The 20420-nt window shown below is 35.9% G+C and overlaps 1 protein-coding gene across 4 annotated transcripts; it reads right to left on the bottom strand.

The window, feature by feature from the left end:
- Nucleotides 1-606: 606 nt before the first annotated feature.
- Nucleotides 607-18557, bottom strand: LOC138691526 (zinc finger protein 239-like). Of its 4 annotated transcripts, XR_011329899.1 has the most exons (6): nt 18458-18557; nt 18111-18208; nt 13837-13974; nt 11636-11709; nt 7043-8421; nt 5937-6024 (listed from the first exon to the last, which is right to left on the bottom strand). XR_011329899.1 is itself a non-coding variant. In XM_069813545.1 (5 exons), the coding sequence occupies exons 2-5, from the start codon at nt 18201-18203 to the stop codon at nt 2917-2919; spliced, it is 1575 nt and encodes a 524-aa protein (XP_069669646.1). In that variant the 5' UTR covers nt 18204-18208; nt 18458-18557; the 3' UTR covers nt 607-2916. The 4 variants fall into 4 exon arrangements, 3 of the variants coding, with proteins under 3 accessions (XP_069669646.1, XP_069669648.1, XP_069669649.1); XM_069813545.1 differs by lacking the exons at nt 5937-6024; nt 7043-8421 and adding an exon at nt 607-4186; XM_069813547.1 differs by lacking the exon at nt 7043-8421 and having other exon boundaries at nt 4217-6024.
- Nucleotides 18558-20420: the final 1863 nt, after the last annotated feature.

Genomic DNA, 20420 nt, shown 5'->3' with positions numbered 1-20420 from the left:
TCCGTCAGTTGCTGACTAGCAGTCGTGACAGCAGGTGGCAGCTTAGACGCTTAGCCAAGTTATTAAAAGATATATTTGAAGATGTACACGTCAGAGTTACGTATTAATAGAAAATTTTCTGTCAGTGCAGTTTATTTATTTTCTTGCAAATGTACTTTATCTAACACAGTAACAAAGGATGAAAATTTACGTGATGATCCTGACAATATTATGGAAATTATAGATGAAAGTTCAGATCATACTGCTGAAGACAATGTAGACTTTGACGGTGACGTCTGTGACAGTGACAAGGTTCCAGAATACATACCGGGATGAAGTTGCAGCACAAGGTCAAATATCAAAGGAAGATCCAGTACGAGAGATGGAGATTAAACTGTAGGAAACAAGGGAAATAAAACGAATGGAGAAAGAAAGAAAAAAAGCAAGAAAACAGAAAACGGGCAACTCACCACAAATTCAGAAAAGAAAGTATAGGAAATTCGACCAAAACACCTCCAGTTGAAGGTGGAGAGAATTCCTACTCTGAAAATTCAGTAATGAATCTCCAATCGAATTTTGAAGCCAAATTTCACTGACTTTTCTCATGAGAGAAAGTTTTCCTTCCTGCCTGAGCTGCTCTCGCGTATCTTTATCAACAATTGAAGTGTTGCTGATTAGTTAAACACAGTAGCACGATAATGCTCAGCACAATATGTTGTATCAAACGTGTTTGCAGATTGGTCAGTGCATTATAGGGCACCCACTAATACCAAGATTCATAACTATCTGTTGATTATCATTTAAGTAAAATTAGTCAACAAACAAGGAAACAAAATAAATAAAACTAAGGAAAGTAATAAAATTATATTCAGAAATATTTTCTTTTAGGTAGATTTATTACTTTTTTTTCCTGTAAATTTACTCTATATGAATGGAAATTAGAAACAAAAACAAAGAAAAATTATCTTATAGTTAGGTATATATGATTTTATATTTGATCTTTGCTTGTTTTCATGAAAATAAAGGTTTGAAACAAAACGGCAACCTAAACAAATAAAACTACAAAGAGAGCAGGAAAGAAATATCAGATTCTGAAACGAACATAGAGCTCAAAAACAATTTTTTCACCTGTTACACAATTTGTAATAATAATAGCAAATACAGTACCACTCAATGACGATAGCATTCTAGGGTTAACAGACATTGAGAAACGTAATTACAAAACTCAAGAACACAAACAAGTACACAAATAATTTACTGTACCCTTATTACTCTATTATTATACTATTATACAGTTCTTTCCATACATACTCTTACAAACATATGGCGTATACTGCACATGTTTTGAAGGTAAGAACAGCATTGTGTTATGGTGGCTCGTATTCGTCAGATTAAACAGCACGGTTTTATTTCCATTTTCTAAATAACCTTTCTAACTGGGACAAAATCCTTCCCCCAGGCATAGCTTAATTGATATCCTGTGACCCGTAGAAATGTGTCACTAGTTTCATAACGGTCTGTAGCAGAGATTTCTGTTTCTTCGTGTGTGGAGTACCCAATACTACTGCTTCTGTAGCTATTATCGAACTGGCGGATCAAGGTCATGTACAAAACACGCACGAGTCACTAAACTGAAAACTGTGAATTGTAGCACTGATAATTCCGGCTGTTCCAGCCGACTTTAATTGACGAGAATGTTTCAGAATTGCGATGATCACACGTAGCAAACGCAGTCCGTTGCTTGATCTTGAGCCACCAATTCTAAATGCACAAATAACAGTCCTTTCGCGGTTTGCAACGTATGTCACTATATTTAAAGTTTTTCAATTTGCATTATCGTCCGAGGCAAAGGCTGTAATGTTAAAATTCGAATTTCATAACTTCTATCTTTTTGCATTAGAAACATTCTTCTCTACGTTGTCCAAAACTTCTTCCCCGTTATCTTGTTACCACTCTGTATTCTCCTTCCGTTCAAAATTTTTATATCTCAATATTCTGCTTATATTATGCACTTCCCTATGAGACTATCTTTGTAAACAATATTTTTCTTCTTCAATGGAACTTGTCGCCAATATTTTTTTAATGTTTCGTTGAAATCGATAATAAATTAATTTTTCCCCATTTCAGTAATTTCGATGTCACACTCGACAATACTGCAAGGTTACACATCACTGCCACTACAAATGGGTTGTACTCTTTTCCTGACACTCTCTTGCATAGGAGTATAAACTTCGGTAATCAACAGTTTATTCTGCAAACAGAACTTAATCTTGCGTCTTCTACTTTTTTCTCTCTAAGAAAACCTAACTTACGACAAATACAAACCGTAAAAGGTTTACTTGAAGTAATTTATATTTTTTATTATTTTAAGGAGAGTATTGTTGAATGAATAATAGAGGTTTTTAATTTTTTTGTATGTTTGATTTGAAGAATACAAATTGTTTCCAAATGCATATTGATTCACTTTATCCAATCATTATACTAGTACATACAACCCGTTATATTTCATAGTCTTCTAGCACAAATCCTCATTTCACCATGGTTTATATTTCACAGGTCATGAATGAGTACAAATAAGAAACAAGTTGATAAGTATGTAAAACTATGGTTACTTTAATCAAATTTTTAGATATACCTACATTGTATGACTACAAGTGTTTTTTGATTCACAATAACCCAAGAACTGAAACGACAATGCATATTGATAAGTATGTCAATAACGGTATGTAAAGTCGACAATACGCATTTAGATGTTATTTGTGCGTAATTTACCAATGAAATTCTCTCATGAATACAAGCCAGTTAACATAAACATAAGTTAGAAGTCTTCTAGCCAGTTTATGGCTTTTAAACTTTTTGAATGAATTACTCAACATGATCACGGCATTTTAAAGGTTCTTTGTCCCTATGCCGGCGTTCATGAATATTTAGGGTATGTTACTGAGAGAAATACTTACCATAAACATCACATTTGAAAAGTTTCTCACCTGTATGCAGGCGTTCATGACTTTTTCGGTAACTGGAACTTGTAAATAACTTACCACACACATCACATTTGAAAGGTTTCTCATCTGTATGCAGGCGTTCATGACTTTTTAGCATACTAGAACTTATAAAATCATTTCCACAAACATCACATTTGAAAGTTTTCTCGCCTGTATGAAGGCGTTTATGACATCTTACGGCCCCCATCTGAGAAAAAGAATTGCCACAAACATCGCATTTGTAAGGTTTCTCCCCCGTGTGCACGCGTTTATGTTTTCTCAGTGAACTCATTTCCGAGAACAACTTTCCACAAACATCACATTTGAAAGGTTTCTCGCCAGTGTGCACGCGTAAATGGGATTTTAACATAATCAATTGCGAGAAAGATCTGCCACAAACATCACATTTGAAAGGTTTCTCGCCTGTATGCCGGCGTAGATGGGATTTCAACTGATTCAGTTGCGTGAAACAAATACCACAATCACCACATTTGTACGGTTTCTCTCCAGAGTGCAATAATTTATGCGTCTTCATGTGACCCGACTGCGAGAAACACTTACCACAAACATCACACTCGAAAGGTTTCTCGCCTCTGTGCCAGCGTTCATGGTATCTCAGGTGACTCAAATGCGAGAAAGCCATACCACAAACTTCACACTTGTAAGGTTTCTCCCCAGTATGCAGGCGTTCATGACTTCTTAGGTTGCTAGAATTTGTGAAACCTTTACCACAAACATCACAAATGAAAGGTTTCTCGCCTGTATGCAGGCGTTCATGAATTTTCAGGTTACTAGACTTTGAAAAACACTTGCCACAAAAATTGCATCTGAAAGAATTCTCACCTGTATGCCGACGTTCATGCTCTCTTAGACTACACAACTCCGAAAAACATTTACCATAAACATCGCATTTGAAAAATTTCTCGTCTGTATGGTGGCTTTCATGGGGTTCAAGGCTACTTTTCGTCGGAAAACATTTACCATAAACATCGCATTTGGAAGGTATCTTGACTGTGTTGTTCGGGAAATCCCAATTCGATTTTGCCGAAATTGAGGAACATATTTCAGACAATCCAAATTCTAATTGTTTTTCATCTTCACGAGACCGCGCAAGTTTCCCCGAGGAACCTGAATTCTTGGGAATATCAAACACAGTCTCGTTCTCTTCATGTGCAATACCGTCCAATTCTGACGATACAGTCCTCTCAAATGTATCTGCAATCCTAAAGGAAATAAACTATCAGTCTATAGAATAGATGCAACAAATATATATTGAATTATTGAATATACAAATTCAAGCAAACCTAATTCATGAGCAGGTATATTACCACTAGAGATACATAGAGGTACATCCGTGTATAATTTATTTATGAGTAATGATGGAAGTATCAAAATTGTTTCGGCATATTGGAAAACATTTTCGTCATTGAAGAAGAATGAGTTATTAATTTTTGTATGAGAAACATTTGCCACGAACATAAATAATCAAATTAAATTTATTCCATATAAAAACAAATTCACTCAATACGAAAATTTTATCTGTTCATCGCCTCTGTGCCAAAGGACAAGGATCTTTAGATTACCGGACTGAAAGAGAGGTTTCTCCCTGTGTGTAGACGTTGATGACATTTTAGGTAACTCAGTGACGACAAATGTTTACATCACATTTGAAAGGTTTCTCGCAGGTATGCACGCGCTTATGCCTTTTTAGGCTATTTGAATGCGAAAAAGAATGCCACAACCATGACACATGAAATTTTGTCGCCAGTGTGAAGGCGTTCATGATATTTTAGCTGCATTGATTACGAGAAACATTTACCACAAACATCAAATTTGAAAGGTTTCTCTCCTGTCTGCAGGTGTACAAGGTATTTTAGCCAACTCAAATGAAACACTTGTCACAAACATCACAATTTAAAAGTTTCACGCGCGTGCAGTGCCACAAGTGGGGCTTTAAAATATGTAACAGCGAAAAACCATTTTCACAAAAACCAAATTTGAAACGTTTCTCGTCTGTGTATCGGACTTCATGGTATCTGATACTACCCATATTAGAGAAACATCAACCATATACATTACACTTGAAAGGTCTTTCCCCTGTGTGCTGAAATAAATGGGTTTTCAGAGTATTTAACAGCAAAAATAATACCACAAACATCTCATTTGGAAAGATTCTCGCCTGTATGCACGCGCTCATGCGTTTTTAGGCTACTTGAAAGCGAGGAAAGAATGCCACAACCACCAAACTTGAAAAGTTTCTCACATGTATGCACGCGATTATGTTTTATGCTATTTTCAATGGGAGATAGGAATCCCACAAAGGTCACATTTGAAAGCTTTCACACGAGTGTGAATGCTTTCATGACATCTTAGGTGAATCAGTTGGGAGAAACATTTGCCACAAACATCACACATGAATGGTTTCTCGCCTGTATGCACGCGTTTATGCCTTTTTAGGCTATTTGAAGACGAGAAATGAACACCACAAACATCACATTTGAAAGGTTTCTCGCCTGTATGCACGCGTTTATGCCTCTTTAGGCTATGTGATTGCGAGAAATCAATCCCACAAACATCACACTTAAAAGGTTTCTCGCCTGTATGCACGCGTCTGTGCGTTTCTAGGCTATTCGATTGCGAGAAATGAATCCCACAATCATCACACTTAAAAGGTTTCTCGCCCGTATGCACGCGTTTATGCAATTTTAGTCCACTACTTTGCGACAAGCTCTTGCCACAAACATCGCACTTGTAACGTTTCTCGCCTGAGTGCTGGCGTTCATGAGATTTTAGGTACGATGACCTTGAAAAAAACTTATTACAAACATTGCATTTAAAAGGTTTCTTGCCTACGTCCTTTACTGAATGTCCGCTGAATGTTGCACAATTCGGTATAGATATATTAGACAATTCAAATTCGAATTGCCTCTCGTCTTCACGAGTCCGCGAAGGTTTTCCCGAGGAACCTGAATTCTTGGGAATCCCACACACAGTCTCGTTCTCTTTAAGTACAATACTGTCGAATTCCGATGATACAGTCCTCTCACTGGTAGCTGCAATCCTGAAGGAAAATACTATAAGTCTACAAAATAGCCGCAACAAATATACATACAATTGAATCTGAGATTGCAGAAACAGCACGTCACTACTTGTAGCGAAATGAGCTTATTAGAGTTTCATGGACTGTTGATATAGGGCTATCATTCCATGCACAAACCACAATGTCAGTATAGCCGTGAAATCCTGGAAGCGTGCAGAAACAACTCATGTCAAAGGCATGTGCCGAGACATTGTTTCCGATTTCAGATGGCAGATATCTACGGCACAAGGATACAAAAATTGACCCCACTGAATGACAATGTCTCTATTCTGGTGGTGAATACGATGAAAAATAACTCAACAATTGCTGTATCTGTTCCCATAAAACAACCCCACGGAAACTTAATTTTACAGCCTTCGTAATTACGCTACAGTGGCCAAAATTTTGACATTATTAAAATGATAGAAGAAAAAAATATTAATTTTTTTATCTGCCCCCATGAGAATGTTTGCTTGTAAGTACAAAGGAGAATACCATATTTATATTTTTTCATTGGCATATCCAGAAAAAATCGTGCCAATTCAAAGAGACAAGCTTGATGATACACGCGTACTAATGCGTTACATACCACATGAATATCAAGAATTTTACAATAATATTCTTCAATGGCCTCTAGTGGAAAAGTAAGTTCATTTATATGCTGAACTTATGTATTAAGTACACAGTAGGGCTATCCATATATTATATCCCTAATTTGACAAATATACTTTAGTTAAACTGAAATTGTTACACTACAATTTTGATTCCTTGCAGAAACTGCACATGTCATGGTAATATATATATTTATTTCATTAACAATTCATTAAATTCCAATAAATTTGATTTGTCTGAAGAAGCTAGTACTATAACCAAAGATGTCGTGTACCATACCAGTAATACCGTTTTTTGTGTCTACTGAAAAATTTAGTTTTCATTACATGTGCAGTTACTGCAATCCCCGATTCAATTATTGGATATTTAAATCAAAAGAAACACAAACCTATTTCACCAGGAGGTACAACTGCATTAGTGATCCATCCATGTAAATAATTTGTGAGTAATTTTGGATGTACAAAATTATCTCACCAATTTGGTCCTCATCTGTAAAACCTCTTTGTTCGACGTCACCTTTTTCGACATGAGTGTGCTATTAACTGTGACTGTTTCGAAATTCGGGATTACAAATGTGCTATAACTTTTTCTACCCTTACACTCGTCATATATACGATGTTTATACGAGGGTCACGCCAAAAGTCATGCACAACATTTATTTAAAAATTAGGTTTTTGTCGTACAGCTTTGCTATTTTCACAGATGTAGACACATACTTTAGGTACAAAATACCTCTTTTCCACATAATCCCCGTCTCTTTCTACTATCTTACCCCCCTTTTGAACGAGGGCCTGTATACCTGCACGGTATAAGTTTGGACCAACACGACAGAGCCAGTATTTAGCAGAGTGCACAAGGGAGTCGTTATCTTCAAACCTCGTTTTGCGAAGAGATTCTTTCAACTTACAATAGAGATGGTAGTGATGTCAGATCAGGACTGTAAGGCGGTTGTTTCAGTGTTGTCAATCCAAGTCTTCTGATCTGGTCTGTGTCCTGTGACTGATATGTGGCCGTGCGTTGTTGTGCAATAGGTGACCATCCTGCTTCTCCTGATATGGTCGAACACGAATCAGTTGAGCTTGAAGTTTCTTGAGAATTAATGGCGGTTTCGTGTGACGTGATGTCCACAAAGGTCGTCCCGAATCGAAAGAAACACAGTAGTCATAACTTTTCCTGCCGAAGGCGCAGATTTGAATTTGTATTTCTTTGGAGAATTTGCATGATGCCATTGTCTGCCTCTTTGCCTTCAGTTCAAAATGGTGGAGGCATCTTTCATCTCCTGTCACAATTCTTGCAATAACATCATCTCTACCATACTCGTAATAGTCCAAAAGTTCGATGCACAATGTTTTTCGGGTTTCTTTGTGGGCTTCTGTCAACAGCCTCGGAACCCACATGGCACAAACCTTTTTAACCCCAACTGTTACAATATTCTGCTTCTCCTACTCCAACTTGGAGTGACAATTCTTCCACTCTTATGCGTTTGTCAGCCACAACCATGTTGTTAACGCGCTGCACATTGTCAGGACTTCGTGCAGTGCAAGTCCTGTCGTTGCAAGGAGTATCACGAATATTGGTGTGCCCTCTTTCACCAGATAATCTGTTTGCCCACTGAGTAACCGTACTGCCATCAACCAGCTGCATCTCAATACAATTTTTCAACTTCTTGTGAATGTTTCCCAGTGTATCAATCTCACAGCACAAGAATTCGATAACAGCATGTTGCTTCTCACGATTGTCAAGTACAGCAGCCATCCTGAAGGAGTGCTATCATGGGAAGGACATATATTAAATTTGAATACCAGGAGGGAGGATATATTTATGACCACCATAAATTGCAAAAGTGTAGAATAGACAATAAATTAAAAAAAAAAATTGTTGTCCATTAGTTCTGGAGTGACCCTTGTACTTTATTAATTTTGTTACTTTAAAATTTTGAAAATTTGGAGAAGAACATTACTGATTCCAATTCATAAAAATTATAATAAAAAATTGGTATTGGTATTATCTCTAACTCGGTATTTGTTGTTTTGCCAACATTAAATTAGTAACATTTCTTTCAAAGCTCTGCAACGATGTAATTTACAATTCTAAAGGAATATAGGCAAAGTAAATATATTTTTCTCTGCTTTAATGACAAGTGTATTCGCACTCAATAACATAAATGCATAAAATGACTCAATTGAGAGATGTATTGGAGATGTCTGTAGCAATATGATCTACTATTGAATGCATTTTGGTTGGTCACTTTTACGTGCATGATGTTATTTCCAAGTTATTATCAGAACAAGACCCTACAAATTTGGTATAAATACCTGGCATAGTCATACCAGCAAGTATACATGGTAGGGAAACCGGATGAGTGTCCAGAGAACAGACAAGAACCAAGGAATGAGAACTTCCCAAGATGTTATATTAGCTTCCTAGGGTATGGGATGAAGGGTGAGAATGAATGACTCTTGACAAGCTGTAATTTAATAGAGAACATTTTAACTCAAAACCTAGCCCTCACTGGCGAGGAAGAAAAAGAAAGTTGATATTCCCAAAAGTATACAGTAAGGAAAGGAAGATAAGTTCTTTCTGTTTCTTTTTGGAGTATTGGTCATTTGACTGACAGTCTATAATCCAAAACAGAAGAAGAAGAAGACTGTGTTGTGCTACTGCCATCACAGCATCATGACATGTCTTGTTCGAAGAAAGACAATTTCTAGCCACAAATAATACTCGACTATAACAAAACCAAACCAGGGGTGGATACTCTGGACAAGATGGCTAGAGTGTACACAACTTCTGAGGAGGTGTGTGCGACTGTGCTGCAACATAAATGACGTCAGTTGTGTGAACGCTCTCAAGATTCCTGAGTAGAAACTGAAGCAAAATCATCATAGGCGCCTATTCCTGCTTGAACTAAGTGACCAGCTGGCTCGTCCCTTCATGGCCCAGAGATCTACATCTGCAGCACTGAGAAAGCCAGAGAGTGTTTGTATGGAAGTACACTTGGTACACACAATCCATAGAATGAACCCTGCATCAGCCACTGTATCAGCTGGAAATGGAAGGGAATGTGGACACTGCCACATGTGCCGAAGTTTGCCGGACAGGAAACTGACCTCAAGCTTCAAATGATAAATGATCACTGGCATGTGCTGAACCTGGAGTATGGGTGTTCTGTTAAAAATATATAATTGGTGTATAGTCGCACGAGTTTAGTACAAATTTCAAATTCATTAACTACTTGTGCTACTTGAGTAAATAAACCATCTGCTGTTCTACCAGTACTAATATCTACAAAGCCCAAGAATCTTTCATAAGCATAGCGGAGAACTGTAGATAGTTGAGATTTGTTCTCGGTATCAGAAGTTTCATCAAGTATTATAGCCACAAATGAAACTGAGTTAATTTCATTTTTTATTTCTTCTTTTTTTACATCAGCAATAGCTTTTATGATATCATTTTGAATCAATGGAGAAGCTCCTGGAAACACTGTGAAAGAATTTAGAAGGTTTTCTAAGAGTAAACCATATTCTTTTAACACATTAAAAAATTCTAAAACAAATCCTTTGTTCAAAGAACTATCTGACTCGTCATGTCCCAGTAGAGGGAGCTCCTGGTTAGCTAGAAGACAAATAGCGTCAATGATTCATATTAATACATCTCTATTTTTCTTTACCCCTCCGTTGTATTTATTGGTCTCAGTTCTTCGTTGTTCATCAAATAAAGTATCAATTCACTTGTTTAATTTCAAGGGGAAAATTGTTCTGGAGCCGGGTATCGATCTCGGGACCCTTCGCTTAGTGCACGAATGCTCTACCGACTGAGCTACCCCAGGAACCATACACAACACTGCCACAATTCTTCCCTTTATATCTACATAACCCATCCCTGAGAGCTGAGTACTCTTACAGTTATATGCAGTCTTTTAAAGGGAAGCATGCGGCTATCCCGTAACTTGAAAATCATAAATTTCAATGATGATTTCGTGGCACCACTGCTCTAAACTCACTAAGTGTGCGAGATATTGGAAAGTAAGAGAGTTAATGGCTTTATTTTTTTTGTTGGTTATTTAACAACGCCATATCAAATATTAGGTCGATGCATTTATGACAGCGAGACGGTATTTGGCCAGATAAGGTCGAGGATTCGCCATAGATTACCTGGCATTCACCTTGTGGTTGGGGAAAACCTCGGAAGAAACCCAAACAGGTAATCAGTCCAAGGGTTCGAAGCCGCATCTGAGCGTACCTTCAGACTGGCAAATCATTAACCGAATGAGACACACCACTGGCTAATGGCTTTAGTGCTAAGGACTCTGCATTAATAACATCACCAATAAGTTTCTTGAGTGCGTGGGACAGTAGGGCTAGGTCTATGAAGTGGAAGGGGACACAGTGGCCAAACAGGAAGAAATAAAAACCTGCTGAAACATTGGTCAAGAACGAGTACATGTATCATTGCTGTTGTAATTCCAGTGATGTGAAAGTGGAAGATTGATGTCCTTAAATATATTACACAGCAAGATCTAACGGACGAACCAAGAAATAAATGTATAAATAAATAAAATAGAGAAATTAATGTTACATAAAGACTTCCTAAATGTGATGAGCGATTTGCAGAAAATTTCTTGGAATGGACTCAAAATGGTAGTTCATTATTTCCTAGGGAATAACAAAAACTTCAATTATCAAGAAACTGTAAAAATTAAGTTAAAGATTTCAGGACCCTAGGATGCTATATAAGTGTATGCAAATGCATTTAGGTTATTTTCTCGAAAATCTAGGAACTTTCAGTGAAGAACGTCAAGAAAAGTTTGAACAGTACTTATTGAAATCAGATATCGAGAGAAATGGAGTGTGAAAGTGATAGCTCATTACTGCCGGATGATTCAGGCAGATATTTCTTCTGAAGATGCTTCTGAACAGTAAAGAATACGGACATTTCAAACACAATGAACTCTACGTGAAGACTAGTACACAACACTCACCTTTCAGCGAAAACCTCGTTGTTCTCTGCCGTCAATTCCACCCTTGGCTCCTCATTGAAGTCACTCTGCTCTTCCTACAAATACAGAGCAAATAAAACAAAAATATTGCTCAATTTACATCAATAAAAGCGCATCGATATCAGTTGCCACACAACTGCATTTAAGACTTACTACGCCCAATACAATCTCAGCTAATAAAAGATCATTTTTGGGGCATATATTTCATGGGGCACATCTGTCTTGCAGAACAGCTTTTTTAAACTTTTTCAACATGTGACATAGCACTCAATTTGTTAACAAGCAGGAGGGGAATTTCGAGGCTTTTACGAGAAAATGAGTATACTATAAAATACATATAAATGAGGAATATGTATATGCAATAATATGTTAAATATAAGCCTAATATTTTAAATTGTATATGATTTACTTATGGGTCAACATACCGGGGAATGACAATATGACGAATGGTGAAAAGGCACATGGTGCAAAAGACGTTGAGAAGAGAGACAAAGTATATATATATTAGTCACAAATAGAAATAACACAATTTTTTTATTTTTATTTAAAGCCTATGATAGAAACGCAAAATTGAATGACAGAAAAGCATTACAATGCAATTTGAACGTAATAATTAACTTGTTATTTAGGAAATTTTAAATCGTACAATATCATTACATGTGTTTCTAAGGCATTTTATCCACGAAACATTTTCTTTCATAAAGCTAAGTAAAATACAATATTTTTAAAGACTGCCACGATATTCTTATTTTAATGATCTGGCTACCCTAGACGTGCATCAGTCATTCTCTTCTCTGCTGCTCGCACACCTCCACTATGTTTACTGAAGGCTGAGTTAAGCCACATTCTGTATTCTTACGCACACCTGCGGATCTTTCAAGTGTGCCGTGGCAAACTGGAGGAAAGTGATTGTTCAGGAGTAACTACTTAACTACCGCATAATAGCAGACATTATCTATGAACGAATAATTCAATTTCAAGTGACGAATTTGGTGGATTTCGTAAATGATTTATTTTACGACACTTTATCAACTGCAATGGCTATCTAATGTCTTGGTGAAATGAAGGTGATAATGCCAGCACAATGATTTCATTGTCCAGTGCCAAACGTTACCAAGCATTTGCTCTGAATGGTATAAGAAATAATCCCAGAAAAAAAACTTCAAACAGGTAAATTGTTCCCACCAGTATCTGGACATCGGTGCACCAATTTTACGGTCAGACATGGTAGTCATAACACCACATCTTTGGACAAAAATTCGTACAATTCCCCTATTAATAAAATGTCAAATCTATATCTTTCTATGTCTTCAAATTTTTACATTACCAGGTATATACTGGTCTGGTTCAGAAAATGCCTTCAACCATTTAGTGAACTTGATAACTTTCCCGAGAATTTTAACTAAGTTGGTGTCTACTCATAAGACATACAAGAAAATTCAAATTCATTATGTTTATTTGTGGTCATTTTAAAACTGATAAATTTATGTTTCTAATTTTACGTTTCTCTACCAGTATTAAAATTAATTGCATTTCACTGACAGAATAAGGGTAAATAAAACAAACAATAGTTGCATGCATGCTGTACCCGCACGTATGTATCAGAATATAATGGAGAATTTAGAATCTATTATGGAATCCACTCAAAATCAGCTACATATTTTATTGTAAAGTTATAAAATATCTTTTATCTACGGGTAAGATAAAGGTCTACAAAGGATATATTGCAAATACGTAAATATTTAAAAGCAAGAGGTGATAAACAGATGAAGCCAGGCAATAACGTTTGTAGATAAATTTAAAGCAAAATCAATTATTTGGAAACGGTAAAAAGTATTAAGAATTTTAGACAAAGACACAGAGAAGACGAAAAGAAGTCATGCCCTTAAGAACAACATTTTTTCAAACCCACTGTGGGAATGTGTTGCTTGGCAACAGTTAAGAGTAAGGATAGCAAGTAATTTCCTTTTCGTATTTAAAACATAAACTGTGATAAAGTTCCAACACTAGTTCTCTGCAACATGACATCACCTAATAAAAAAAACAGTGGTAACTTCTTTGTCTCTATCATAAAGTAAAAGCCACTACAAGTACAGTTGTAAAGAGGTAGTGTCCGTTACAATCAAAATGCAAGATAAACAATGGAAGAAGAATTCACAGTGCATTTCTTGTGCTCCACTCACCTCAGGTTCACGTTTCACCACAGGGAACGACCGTGTCTCCGGATCTTCCTCAAATTTTATTTCAGATGTGAGATCATGGCTCTGGTCCACATATTCCTGCTTTATACCAGTCACAGGCTGATCCACAAGATTCCGTTCCTGCAGTACAAAGAGATATCTTAAATGAACAATTTATTACAGGGTGTCGGAGGAAGACTTCTATTATTAACAGCTGCTCTGTATTTGTTGATATGCCTCAGCCTGATCACAACCCACAGCACGTGCTTTATACTATGTCGAATAGGGTCAGGATTCATATGAAAACGTATATTATCTGTGCAAAAACTTTATTAAAGTGCAGTTTTAATAAATTTAATGTTTTTACTTCATTATTTAGTGATGGTGCAACAACTTCTAGATTATTTTCCGTCGATGGGAGTGGTGGTAGAAGAGATTTGGCGACATGAGGCCGAGGATTCGACACAGATTACGTAATAATCACATTATGGTTCGGGAAAACCTCGCAAAACTCAACCAGGGAATCACCGCAAGCGTGAATTGAACCAGCGCCCTAGCAGGCAAGCGTCTTAGTCAACTGAGCCACGTGAATGAAGTTCTCGGAGAACAGAAACACATGATAAAATAAATAATAATAATTTATTTATTTAATCTGGCAAAGCTAAGACTAGTAGGCCTTCTTTTCCGTCCAGCGAGACTCTAATTCTAAGTAAATGAAAATAATGAGAGTTAGATAACTGATCTTAGTGAGACAATAATAAACATTAGGAAGAATTAATAATAATAATAATAATAATAATAATAATAATAATAATAATAATCATCATCATCATCATCATCATCATCATAGTAATGAGATAATTTAAATATTTATTCTGTGATTATATATATATATATATATATATATATATAAGATCATTAAAGACTGAGAGACTTGTAACAGCTATATTTCTTTGGTCGGTGGGAAAAGGCACATAAGTAAAAAATAATAATAAATTTTTCACGAGAGACTTTCTTTTTAATTTACTCTTAATTGAATATAAGTATAAAATTCATGTATGTTGGTTAAAGTAATATCCTTTTCAATTTAAAATACAAATACAAATTTTTATTTCAAAAATTAGAAAAAATATAGACTTATGTGATTAGGTAGAATAGAAAAATCGACTTTTTTTACTTATGTGCCTTTCCCCGCCGACCAAAGATTTGTTAACGACAACTGTTTGGAAAATATTTTCTTAGTCTATTCTTAAATTGGCTTGATGTCTGACAGTTTCTGACAATACTCGCTAGGGAATTCCAACGTCGAGGTACAGCCACAGTGAAAGTAGATGAATACGAGGATGTTCGGTGGGAGGGAAAGGATTATATAGAGGAATGTTGCGATGGTGTGTCTAGATTATGGTGGGCGGATATTATAACTATTTTTAAGTTTTGAGCATGATTTCAAATTTTACTGGTTGCACTCTGATTCCATAAAATCAGTATCATAACATGGGGTGAGTCTGATCAATATTTTGAGTTTCGTAAGCGTTAACCATATAAGGTTACATCCTAGTGAGGCGTCGATTTAATTTTATAATAATATAGTTTGCAGAATAATCTCTACTGAATGTAAATATCTTCCACTGTTTTCCAGTTCATACTGTTTAATGTATCTTGTTGATTGGTGTCACCTCAATAGGTGGGGTGAATCCGATCACACATTACCCACGTCACAAGGTATGTTGCGCCGCCTTTCCAACTACCTGCCCTACTTCTACTTCCGTGGCAGGATCTATGAAAAAATTTACCACCATCTCCCACCTTTTTTTTTCAAAGAAAGTTCTTGTCATACAAGTCGTCTTCAATTTTTCTATCCACTCTGACAATGAAATAATTTATTATTTTTTAGGCCTGTTACAGACTTGAAGAGATCTCCATAGCAAGAAATGTGTAACGAGAAAAATCAAACATTGATAACATGGATTCAAACGGACGTCCAAAAACTGGAAGAGATTCTCGTTTCAGCGAAATGTCTTGACACATTTATCAAAGATATTACACATTTATTCTATCTAATACTGAATGTAGAAAAAGATTAAGTAATAACACAGGTGGTGGTGAATGTATGTATCGTTTTTAATGTCAATGAGGAAAGATGGCTGATAATAAATGCAGTGTGAAACTTATCCAACTTCTATGATGACACCCGTAGCTCTATTTGTATGATACACGGGATGAAAACTATAAAACCACGAAATATCAAAGCAGAATTCTGTAGACAAATAACAGATGACCTGAAAATAATAGAGATGATCATAGCGACAACTCACTGTAGTGTGTGGAGAAGGGCTCTTTGCCTCTTTCTCGCTACACATTTCTCCCTAGTGACGTCTCAAGTGTGTAACGGGCCTTAGTGAGGAATCTTATAATAGCAAAATTATTTTCAGTTAGCTTAATTTACCATTCAGTGTCGTCTAAAGGACACAAAATTCTTCCGAAGCTTTTCTAGTGCTTAATTTTCCTAGTTTAAAAGCTCATTCCAAAGGTACAATAAGTTGTAATTGCACTTTCTCGATTGCCATAGCTTCTTTGGATATACCCACATTATTTTTAGTTGGTTATTTAACGACGCTGTATCAACTACGAGGTTATTTAGCGTCGATGAGATTGGTGATATCGAGATGGAATTTGGTGCGATGAGGCTGAGGATTCGACATAGATTGCTTGGCATTCACCTTACGGTTGGGGAAAATCTCGGAAAAAACCTAACCACGTAATCACCCCAAGCGGGGATCGAACCAGCGCCCGAGCGAAACTTCAGGTCGACAGGCCTACTGAGCCACGCTGGTCGCTCCCACATTATTGAATTTAACCTTCAAAGTATCGAAAATTAAGTCAAGAGGCATAACTTTGTAAAAAAAATTGATCCCAATCATGAATTACCTGCTTTTTCATTATATACGCGCGTGATTTGAGTCATCTTCTAAAACAACACATTACAAAGGGCACGAAATAAATACGAAAATAGTTTTATCTCTATGGTTTAATGACTCAGTGGAACAACAGTAAAAATTGTTATTCTGTGTGTTGAACTGTTATATTTTATAGTTCAGTCTCTCATTTTCAAACTTTAAGCTAAGTTTGTAGAAAAGTAAAAAAAAAAAAAGACTAGAATATTTTATAAGAACTTCTTAAAATTATTTTCAGTGGATTTCTTATAAATATGATAAAACCTGCTTTAGACAGTAGGCCTATATGCAGATATGAGGATTAAGATTGTTTGTTCTGTATATATCCATAAAAATGCTTATTAATAATAAGGTTTGTTTTGGAAAAGTCAAAGCTTGGCTCCACATAAAGTCAGGAGTACCACTGTTAATTTTATAATGGCCCGAATAGAAGACGAACATGATTTTACACAGAAAACAATTAGGATAAAATAAAACAAAAAGTGAATGAGAGGAGCTTGTACGAAATAGCTTAAAAAAACAACAACGACATGTTTTGATATGTTTTTAAACATAGTTTATTATTAACACAGAAAAAAATTATAGACATAACACAGACTTCTAGTGGTTTAAAAATTAATAATAATAGTCGCTAATAATTAATATACAGCTAAGCTGCTCGACCTTCTATACTATCCTACTGCAGCTACTTGAAACCTATATGTGTGGTGAAAGACGTGATTATATTTTACACACCCATCACAAATGATCAACAACAACATCATAGATCAACCCTGGTAATTACATTTTAATCTTATAAGTTACATTGCAAGCCAGCTTATTAAGTGTCGATCCTGTACAAAGTTTACAAAATTCGTTTTATTTTAGAAAAACCACAAAGAAACAAATTATACATGTATTAGGCAACTAAAGAGGTCGCAAGTTGAAGTTGAAGGCACATCTCTTGCACCATACGCATGCTACAGACGTCAATATGGACTTTACTTAGAATATGGCATAGTATTGCATTGGGCATGTTGTAATAATATTAAAAACTGAGAACTGTTTATGAAAGAAAGTTTCAATAAAGCTTCCTGTAAACTATATGTTAAATTAAGAACTCCGATCAACTCTCAAATGGCTTACCCGTGAAAGATATGTACAAAGTATGTTATGGTGACAAAGAAAACGAGGATCTCCAAGATTTTTTTTTTTTTTTTTTTTTTTTTTGTTTCATTAAGTCCATTGAATATAATTTGAGATGAACACTTTATGTCGTAAGGTAAATTTATATATATATAAAAGTCGCATATACAAAACCGACAGTAATAGCTTATAATGTACCTCTAGTATAGGTTTCTTCTCATCTTCATCTGTGTTGTCACTTGTTTCTAGAGACAGTGGGTCGACCTCGAGTTCCGCTTTGATTACATCCATCGTAACTGAAAGAATTAAGGAACTGACATGCATTTACAGATCGTAAGCTGCTGGGAAAACATCTTTACTCGTTGTTACAAACTGCGATTTTTACGGCGAATATGGAGTACTAAGTTAAGATTCATATGAATTTTTATATTTACGCGGAAAGTATGTGCCGCTGTAATCAGAAACCGCTTATACTGAAGTAATAAATATACCGTAATCAATCTAGAATGATAATATATTCAAGATTAAAGCCAAAGTTTACTTACAATATAATTATACACTTCCAGGAAATGTATTGTAGCGTTCCAAAATAAGTAAGATGCAGAGACGAGTTTCCGTGTTCACTCAGATATAATGGGCAGTGACACTATCAAGCAAGCAGTGACTAGACATACATTATTAGAGATGGAGGAAATAATTTAAATACCGATATATTGCAATATATTGCAAACCTAATTTCGGTAACGATATATATTGCAGAAAATATATCGGTATATCGAAACGATTCGATATATCCCTATTCCCTAAGCAAATTAATAGATACTAATGCAATTACATTTGTAGGTGTACATTTATAACAAACTTAAATTTGAATAGCCTATTCCTTATTAACATTGAAATTAACATCATAACAGTCAAAAGATTAAATGTAAAATTGCAACGATAAACAATACCATAATTAGGATGTAGTTCCTAACCTAAATAAAAATTATGGTGGAGGTAAGATGAGCTTAAATGATACAATAGGAAAATGTTAAGTGAACTTTATATGGGTATTTGCAGGGACGTCGCTAGGGGGGTGCGAAAGGGTGCGCAAACACTCCATAAAAATATCGGAGTACCCCTTTCTGCATCCCAAAGGGCAATTTATTAATAAAATACTAGGCATAAATTATTTTGAAGAACAAAAACAATTTCTTGGATGTGAAAAAACTACGTCCCTTAGTGTATCGTAAGGGATGTGATGAGCAATAATAATAATAATAATAATAATAATAATAATAATAATAATAATAATAATAATAATAACAATAATAATAATAATAATAATACATAGTAATATTAATAAACAGATGCATAGTTTGCGCGCAAGTGCATGAAGGAAACATTTTGGATTTTTTATGTACCACATTTTTACAGCTTGCACCCCATCCGCACCCCCCTTGCTCTGATCCTGGCGACGTCACTGGGTATTTGACATTGAAACATTCATTCATTCATAATATTCTGCCCAAGGGCAGGTCTTTCACTGCAAACCCAGCATTCTCCAGTCTTTCCTAATTTCTGCCTTCCTCTTTGTCTCCATATATCTTAATGTCGTCTATCATCTGATATCTCCTTCTGTCCCAAACTCTTCTCCCGTTCACCATTTCTTCTAGAGCATCCTTCAGTAGGCAGTTTCTTCTCACCCAGTGACCCAGCCAATTCCTTTTCCTCCTCCTGATCAGTTTCAGCATCATTCTTTCTTCATCCACTCTTTCCAACACAGCTTCGTTTCTTACTCTGTCCATTTCACACGCTCCATCATTCTCCATATCCACATTCCAAATGCTTCTATTCGCTTCTCTTCACTTCTTAGTAATGTCCATGTTTCTACCCCAAACAATGCTACACTCCACACAAAGCACTTCCTTAGTTCTTTCCCCAGAGGTCCGCAGAAGATGCTCCTTTTTCTTTTAAAAGCTTCCTTTGCCATTGCTATTCTCCTTTTGACTTCTTGGCAGAAGTTCATGTTACTGCTTATAGTACAACTCAAGTATTTGAAGCTTTCCACTTGCTATACAGCCTCATTTAGAATTCGCAAGTTCACCTGGTTTACTTTTCTTCCTATGACCATGGTTTTGGTCTTGTTGGCATTTATCTACATTCTACACTGCTCACAGCTGTTACGGTATTTAGCTCCAGTAGCTTATTCCTTACTATCATCTACCAACGCTATATCAACAAATCTTAAACACTTTATTCTTCTTCCTCCTACTATCACTTTTCCCATTTTCTGAAAACAGTTCTTCACTAAATCCTCCAAGTAGATATTGAACAGGGTAGGTGATAAAGGGCATCCTTCTCGTACTCTTCTCCCTATTTCATTTGCTTTTGATATTTCTTCTCCTTTGACTGATTTCATTTTGTAGGTTACTGAAAAGCCTTCTCTCTTTTCAATCCACGTGAATTTTTTTAGGGTCCCCATCAGTTTATTCCAAACCCCGATTCAATTATTCTAATTTTATA

This window comes from Periplaneta americana, chromosome 16 (assembly GCF_040183065.1).
Source record: "Periplaneta americana isolate PAMFEO1 chromosome 16, P.americana_PAMFEO1_priV1, whole genome shotgun sequence".
Lineage (NCBI taxonomy): Eukaryota > Metazoa > Arthropoda > Insecta > Blattodea > Blattidae > Periplaneta > Periplaneta americana.
The sequence above is the reverse complement of the archived record's forward strand: the minus strand, read 5'-3'. Positions and strand labels throughout refer to the sequence as shown.